Here is an 8,585-nt window from a genome sequence, read left to right on the forward strand (position 1 = left end):
ATAATAAAATATTTTATTACTAATATCAAAATCAATAATACATAAGAAAATTAATATTTTTTTATAAGATAAGATTAAATATTAACAAAAAATTTTAATAGTTTGACAAAAAATTTTAATAGTTTTAATAAAAATATATCAAGTAGTCAAATATTAATATTAGTATTACATCACAATAATATAGAAAGGTACATAAAATTAAACATTTATAAAATTTGAAAATATAATGTTTTCATATTATAAGGGTTGATTGTGGATTTTACGAATTGGCTTGTTTATTAATTGTATTTTATTGGGTCAAATTATTTTGATCCAAAATTATTTATATTAAATTTAAATTTGCTTATTTTGTAAGATGTTTGTATCAAATTCACGTCTGGTGTCATATATTATCACCCTAATTAGTACGCATGAATTAAACTAATCGCTTATGCTAATTTTAATTTTAATTTCTTATTTGAGAAATTAGAAAATGGTTCTAACTAGGGGTGTAAAATTTTCAGTCTAGACTGGACTAGAGCTGACTGAAAATTGCCTTGGTGTGTTTCGATCCTCCATTTGGTGGACTGAATGGGTTTCAGTTCAGTCCCGAGGTCTGTGATTTTTGGATTGGATCGAACCGAAATCGACTGAACTATATTTATTTGAAAAAATATATATTTATATATATAATATTTTTTTATATAATAATTATTTAAGTTAATTATATAATTTTCATTGAATCTATTATTATTGACCATATAAACTGTTAAATAATATATGCCATCAATTAATAATATATCGTAAATCATATGATTATTTATGTCATTATATATAGATACATTCATACATACTCTACTATTTACACTTAATTAAATTAATTAGGTAATTTGTTTAAATACCTAAATTGCAAGCAATCATGAATAATCTATATATAATAAAATTGTTTGATATTCATTAATCATATAAAAAATGTAGGAAATTATTAATAATTATGCATACTAAAAATTAAAATCTAAGTTAGTAAGTAGTAACTATTAACATTATAAATATAATTATAGTGAAATATTTTTTAATGAATTAGTTACATAATTCATATTAATAATTCACTTAATTTTAATTTTAATAATTTTAATAATTTTTTTATTAATTTATTTAAAAAAACAATATAATAAAATGATTAGATTGAACTGAACAAACCGGATAAAACCAAAAATTACCGATTCGATCCGGTTCACGAGGGATCATCGGCCCGGTTGGGAGATGGTCCATCATCCTCGGACCGAATCGATTTACATCCCTATTTCCAACTTTCGGCGTCCAAGAACCAAAAGTAGAGAAAAAGCATTTCGTACAGAAAACGCCAAGGCGGACCCACTTCAATACGGGGGTGTTAAAGGGTATTGGCATTTTTAACCAATCAGAGAGAGCCGGCTTTAACAATTTTAAAGTCACCACCTCACCCGTCCTCCTCTCTCTCTCTCTCTCTCTCTCTCTGTTTCCTCTCCCTAGTCCCTCCCCCGAAGGAACCCCCGCCCCATACGAACCCGAAACCTACACTACCCAAAAGCGAGGATCCCTCTCCCTGTCCATCTCTCTAGGTACGATCTCCCTCTATTTATACATCTCCATATCTGTGTATGTATAGGCCATCTTGGTATTGTTGCAAGCTCAGGGTGTTTGGGGTTCTCGTGTTTTCATCTTAGGAGACTGAGGATTTTTTTTTCTCTCTTCTCTTTTAAATTAGGGCTTTTATCCATGGCTTCGAAGCGGATCTTGAAGGAACTCAAGGATTTGCAGAAAGATCCTCCTACTTCTTGCAGTGCCGGTACTCTCTTTAACACCACCACGTCTCTGGCCATCGCATTCATCTCTTTTTTATTTCAGAATTTTTATTCGTCTCTGGCTTTGTTTCCTTGTTCTCTGTCGTAATTTCTTAATCTATTTATTCATTTCTTTCGTTCATTTCAAAGGTATCTGCGTGTCGTTGTCGGATCCCAATTTTTCATTTCAATTTTTATTTTATTCTTAAACTTTCTTACTATACAGGTAGATGTATGTATTTTTTTTTTCTTACTTTTTAATTCTGGTTGACGTGAATAAAAATGGAAATCACGCAAAGTGCATGATCTGGTATGGATGTAGAATCTTATTTTTTTGCCTCCCAAATGTCCCATGATTCTTCGTTGATTCATTGTGGGCTCGTTGCTTCATCATGTTTAGATCTTTGTGTTCCACTTGTCTAATCTATGAACTTGAGGCCTCTGGCTTTTGAAGTAGTTTCAATATTATGAGATTTCGATGAAATAAGGGACAATAAGGAGATGGACTTGGGACATTGTTTAAGGTAGAAACAGTCTCTTCATTATTAAGTGGAAGTTATGTTGTTTTCAACCTCAGACATGTCTAACTGATGTCATAGTCGTACTAAATTGTATTTCTTTTGGCGTTGACCTTGGATTTAGCATATTTTGAAGTTCATGCAAGATTCTTATCAGATGTCGTGCATGACATTATAGACTTGAATAAATCACGGGCTTACATGTACATTTTACAGATATTTCAGCTATTATGAATGTCGAATTGTTGATGTGCTTTGAGGAAATCTGTATCCTTTTTGGTGGGACAGAATTTAACATAAAACTTGCATTTTTGAAGAGCGGGTTGATTTCAAGGAATTCTCAAAACCATTTTTTTGGTAGTACATGTACATGCTTTGTTTTTAAACACCAGAATGCCCTAAAGTAAAAAAATTCTCAAAGGAAAAGTTGAGTGTGCATTTGTCACTCTGATTATCCGATCAAAACATGCCCTGACACTATTTCCAAGATCCTTGTTTTGGGTGCTGCTCCAAAGTATATTGTGATACCCCATATGATAAGGATAAATGTAGGTGGTGAATGAGATTCCACATTACTTGGGAAGGATTCTTGCTCTTTATAAAGTTTCAATGGGGCTTCAATTGTATCATTGACTAGTCCTTTTGGAGTATAGGCCATATGATTTGAGCCTTCTATTGGGGCGTTACAAATGGTATCAGGCCTTTCCCAACCAGAAATGTGGGATTTGAGCCGTGCTACCAACAACGGACAGGCTCGACGCCTCACGTCGAAAATTTAAGGGGGGTAGATTGGGATACCCCTGATGATAAGAATAAGGGTAGGTGGTGAATGAGATCTCACATTGCTTGGGAATGAGAAATTCTTATTCTTTATAAGATTACAATGGGGCTCCAATTGTATTATTGACTAGTCCTTTTGGAGTATAGGTTATGTGATTTGGGCCTTCCATTGGGGTGTTATATATGGAGAGATTAATTTTTGCTTGATTTGCCTTAAGAAAGTCAAAATTTAGGTCCTAGTGTAAATTGAACTGAATAATTTATGTGTAAATTTTGTTGTAAGGCAACTGAACTTATATCATTGATCATGTAGCAATAAGTATCCGTAGATGCATTTGTTTAGTCTATTTTTTTGGGGTGAATCATACCCTTAGCAGTAAATTTTACCTTTTAGGTAGGAAATGTCAATTTGTTTTTTGCATATCATCATTACTAATATTAATAATGGTCAAGCGGCTTAATATAGAGAAAGTGAAGTTTAAAATAGAAAGAAAATATGTCATAAAAGAAAACAAAGAAAATCAGCTTCTTGCTGGTCCCATATGCTCCTTAATTTTCTTATATGATCTACAGTCGTTTTTTGAAAATAGAAAATGTGACGTTTCACGATTGACCACAAAATATATTTTAATGTGTGGAAATTTTATAAAAGTTAAAAATCATGAATATTAATATAGCACTCAACTATTTTCTAACTAAAGTGCCCCTTCAATATGATATGGCTCATGGATGGCTTTGGAATGGCCATCAAAGTCGTGACGTATGCCAAACACTATTAACTATCAGAAAAAGGAAATGAATGGGTATCAAAGAGTTTGTTTTTCCTGTAAAAATTTCTTTCTAGTTAAGGGCTGGGTATGTTGGTTTATAGAGAACAGCTTGGATTCTTGTACCGAACAAAGTTCGTGTTCTATTGTGTATGCCGATGATGATGTTTTCAATGAGTTGGAAATCCTAGTTTGGAGTTAGACAAAGAGGTAGAATGATGATAACCCATGAATGGAGCTGGGAGAGAGAGAAGCATGCTCGGATGGTCTGTTTTCTATTGAAAATATAAATCTCATAGTGATGCTGGTGACAGATTTAAATTTACAGAACCGCTTTGGAGTGGTCCGGCTGCTTTTTTGGCCTACAATAAAAATCTACCACATCAGTAAATCCATTCTAAGCATGATGAAGCTTATCACACCAGAACCCAAAACCCAAAAGTCAGTAATTTGAAGTTCCAAAGCGGACTAGTCCTGAAAAGTTGAAGGCATCGCTACTCTCCTCGATCCATCCATGGCCGTGGCTGCATGTGAAAACTGAACCTGCAGAAATCCGTTCTCCCTTTTAATTTGGTCCAACTGAAACTTCTCTGTCTATTATTCTCCAGCTTTTCAGTGCAACTCATGAAACCCTTTAGCCGTGGCTCAAGTTGGCAAATGGCTCAAGGTTTGTTCCTCCAAAAATTAACTTAATTCTTCTTCTTAATTTGATGGCCACCTCATTACCTTATAAAATTCCTATTCCATACTAAACTTGCATCATCAATCTTCCAAATATTCTACGCTCTCTCCCCCCGTGTGAAGCATCTATAATTTTGAATGTATAAAAATAAATACCTGATTAATTCCTTCCCCAGCATTTTCTCAAGAAGCAAACAAAGGCTTGCTTTTTTTTTTTTCTTTTTTTTGGTAAGCAAACAGAGGCTTGCTTATTCAGCCAAAATGGCGTAGACTACTAAAGAAAAAACATGTCAACTAAAGCAAAACAGAGAAAACAATTTTACTTGAAGTTTCCAAAAATAACGAAGCGAGTGAGAAAATCAGAGCTTTTATCAAACAAAAAAAGTTAACAAAAATTTGAAGCGGCGAGCTCATGAGGAGAATCTCCAAAAATCAGAGGAGATAGAGCTCCAATTTCTCGCCGATGAAGGAATCTCAGCTGGACGAGGGGCTGGGATGGGTCACCGAAGGTTGTGAGGGAGACAAAGAGATGTGAGGGACCAAAGGTGAAAGGGGGAGATCTGAGTGTGAGGGGATTAGGATTTGCTGTTGTGCGGCTCCATTATAGTTTAGATGGGAAGTATACGTAGCATCAATTTATTGGGAGGCTGCTTTTTAATAGATGTAGGTCAGAACGGTTATAAGATTAACTCTTAAATTTATTTATAAGGCCATGCTACCAGTCTATTGTTTGGACTGACACATCTAGCTTCTTCACAGCTTGAGTCACCTTGCGTGGTCAAGGCATGACTGTTTCTTGAACCGGCTGGATTTGGGTTGGAAATTATGCTCCACATATATAGGATTTGGAAGGAAAAAAATCCCTTTTCAGCTCAATGCTTTTAACTGAATGAAACTCCTAATCTATTATTACACCAGCAACTTTATTATCACCTTTTTGGTTCCGCATTTTGTTATTGATTTCCCAGTTGAGTTTACTTGATTTTTCAAGTTAATATATCTTCTTGTAAGCAATATGTACAGATCCAGATGCAATATCCTCATTACTTTTTAATTTGGACAAACTACACTTACCCTCGCAAACTACGACTCCGTTTGCAATTTCTCCTCCTTTAAAATCCAAGCATTAAGATGAATGAAAAGAAGTGACGACTTTGGTAGTGTGGAGGTCATATATTGCAAAAGGAGTGGTAATTTGAGGGACAATATGCAATTTTCCTTTTACTTTTCTTTATATATTGTATTTGTATTTTTGTTTCTCATCTCATGGTAGTGATGTTGCAGGCCCTGTTGCTGAAGACATGTTTCACTGGCAAGCAACAATTATGGGTCCTCCAGACAGTCCTTATGCTGGAGGTGTTTTCCTAGTGACTATCCATTTCCCTCCGGACTATCCCTTCAAGCCACCCAAGGTATTTTTTTTGTCGTGCATTATGCTTGCATTGGAAATTATTCCTGCACTATAATATTTAATCTGTAATTATAGAGAGTTTGGATAGAGAGTTTAGATGATATGAGATGAGATGTTTTGTTGAAAGTTGAATAAAATATTGTTAAATATAATTTTTTAGTATTATTTTTATTTTGGAGTTTGAAAAAATTGAATTGTTTGTTATTTTTTTGTATGGGAATTTGATAAAGTTGTAATGATGAGATAGATGAGATGAGATAGGTTTGTGTATCCAAATCCACCTTTATTTTTTAATCTGGGTGATGGTGTGATTGGGTCAATCTTGATATATTATTGAAAGACAATATATATCCGGTCTTGTTCAAAAAATGGTCCAGTCTTAGTTAATAAATTTTGGGATTTATATTTAGCACAATCAAACAAGCATGCCAATATTGGTTTTTACTTCTAGAGATTCTTCCTCCGACGAGCTTAAGAGATTCTTCTTCAACACTTTATTTTTTTGTGCTACTGTCATTGATTTCAATGGGGCTAGTTTTCATGATTTTCTTGCATCCATTACTAGTTCCTGACTTTTATCTAGGTGTTTGCTTTGTATACCTCCGTATACTTGGGCTATGCTTATTTTCTTCTATCAATAAAATTTTATTTTACCTATAAAAAAAAAGTTTGTTTCTAATTCTGTACTATAAAGTATGTTCAATCGTTGACACCTCTTTCTCTCTCTCTAAAACAAATTGTGGATCTTGCAGGTAGCTTTCAGAACGAAGGTGTTTCACCCTAATATAAACAGTAATGGGAGCATTTGCCTTGACATCTTGAAGGAGCAATGGAGTCCTGCTTTAACCATCTCCAAGGTTTTTGCCCTGTAATCTTGAAAGGACCAATATAGTGCTAAAAAATACTTTATCCAAGAAATTAAATATTTCTGGTTAGTATCATGCAAGCTTTCTGCAGAACTAGTATTCTAAATGAAATTTTTGCAAACTCATGATGGTTTATGACAGAATGATCGTCTCTAACATCATCAGTAAATTGAATTATGAATTGCAACACAAAGGATATACCAGCCACGTCTCCATCTCTCTCTCTCACTTGTGTAGAAGAGAAAAGATTAATTTCAAAATACTACTATACTGAGAGGCTGGTAGAAGCCTGAAATAATTTCTGTAAATGACAATACCTATGTGAAACATGGCATCAGCCTGCTGTGTTCGCTTCCCGATGAAACTTATACAAAGAAGTTTGTGCTTTCTGATGAATTATAACAAACATGCTAATAGACATCTTGGAAGTCAGCCCACACTTGTATTCTCTGTTTGAAGCATCCCTCTATTAAGTTTGTCACTCACTTAAGTTGCAAGTAAATTATTTTTTAGCATTTAAATCTATTTACTGTTTTCATCTTTAGGTGTTGCTTTCAATCTGTTCTCTGTTGACGGACCCAAATCCCGACGATCCTTTGGTTCCGGAGATTGCTCACATGTATAAGACGGATAGGAATAAATATGAAACAACTGCTCGGAGCTGGACCCAGAAGTATGCTATGGGCTAAACAAGTTGGGGTATGTGAGGGGGAGGGCACTTTTCCTTTTACTGAATTTCAGCCTATGTATCAATGTTTGTTGTCTCTTCTATCCTAAACTGAACCAAAGATGAGGTTCAGAACATGTCCACAGTTAAAGAAGAAAGAAACACATGATCCTGTCTTGTTGTTTGTATGGATAATTTGATCTTTAGAACAATGGAATGTGTCCGTATTAACGTTGTGGCCCTGATCCTTTTTAGGACTGCATTACAATTAGGGCTTCCTGTTTTTGTTTTCTGTTGGAAGGCATGCGTTCTCTTTCAATCAGTAGAGGAAGAACTTCCCTGTTACTGTTCCAGTGATTCTTGATCAAGTTACAAGATTCCATTGGAATGGTATTGGTTGAAAAGAATTGAGACAAGTTGGTTTTAGGATTTGTTCCCTGCCAGAATTTGCGGTGGAGATACTTCTCTCTTCCTTTTATTGCTTAGAAATCAGAAAACTGTAAAGAGAGAGAACTGTGTCGTGGATAATTGTAGAAGCGTTTTTTGTTTTTTTCCCATTTGTAACTCTAGCGACCTGGAGTGACCTCTACCTGAGGCTGGTGTCGGGAAATTTGAGTGGCTGTTTCCAGATACAAAGTTTACAATTCCGTGTTTGATTTGGGAGTAAGCTCAAATCAGTTGAGCTTCTGCACGGATAGAATTCTTTATTGCTGCACGTCTTTGAAACAATGCCAAGAGATTCGGTCCCTTTTTGAAAGATCTCTGCTGCTCCTAAGGCTTCCCAAATCCCAAAACTCGAACTGGATCTTTTTCTTTCTCCCCAGCCTGATCCTGGTTTCAAATTCTTTTACCGAGTTTTGGGTGTTATTTTTCAATAATCCGCAACGTTTTGTGTGCTATTTAGTTCAGCCATATACAAACTTGCTCATTTCTTGTTGCTGCTGATTTATTTATTTTATTTATTATTATTTTTTTTCTGGGATGGGCTATTTAGGACTACAAACAACCTGCAGCATATTTTTCAGAAAAATAAAAAGCATTTTCTAATACACGGAGCTCTACACATTTTCAACCAGTTATCGTGATATTTATC

General features: G+C 34.7%; 1 protein-coding gene across 2 annotated transcripts; it reads left to right on the top strand.

The window, feature by feature from the left end:
• The first annotated feature begins 1,445 nt into the window (after positions 1–1,445).
• Positions 1,446–7,723, top strand: LOC121258005 (ubiquitin-conjugating enzyme E2 10). Of its 2 annotated transcripts, XM_041159321.1 has the most exons (5): positions 1,446–1,580; positions 1,728–1,807; positions 5,833–5,960; positions 6,712–6,816; positions 7,371–7,723. In XM_041159321.1, exons 2-5 carry the CDS (start codon positions 1,738–1,740, stop codon positions 7,512–7,514), a joined length of 447 nt encoding a protein of 148 aa, XP_041015255.1. In that variant the 5' UTR covers positions 1,446–1,580; positions 1,728–1,737; the 3' UTR covers positions 7,515–7,723. The 2 variants fall into 2 exon arrangements, with proteins under 2 accessions (XP_041015255.1, XP_041015256.1); XM_041159322.1 differs by lacking the exons at positions 1,446–1,580; positions 1,728–1,807 and adding an exon at positions 4,481–4,534.
• Positions 7,724–8,585: the final 862 nt, after the last annotated feature.

The sequence above is a fragment of the Juglans microcarpa x Juglans regia genome, chromosome 3S, assembly GCF_004785595.1.
Source record: "Juglans microcarpa x Juglans regia isolate MS1-56 chromosome 3S, Jm3101_v1.0, whole genome shotgun sequence".
NCBI classification, from domain to species: domain Eukaryota; kingdom Viridiplantae; phylum Streptophyta; class Magnoliopsida; order Fagales; family Juglandaceae; genus Juglans; species Juglans microcarpa x Juglans regia.

What these genes read in the sequence shown, in the direction of transcription:
- LOC121258005 (XM_041159321.1), top strand. Translation starts at nt 1,738, where the DNA reads ATGGCTTCGAAGCGGATCTTGAAGGAACTCAAGGATTTGCAGAAAGAT. An exon ending in TCCTACTTCTTGCAGTGCCG is followed by an intron (nt 1,808 to 5,832) that starts GTACTCTCTTTA and finishes GTGATGTTGCAG; the next exon opens with GCCCTGTTGCTGAAGACATG. An exon ending in ATCCCTTCAAGCCACCCAAG is followed by an intron (nt 5,961 to 6,711) that starts GTATTTTTTTTG and finishes TGGATCTTGCAG; the next exon opens with GTAGCTTTCAGAACGAAGGT.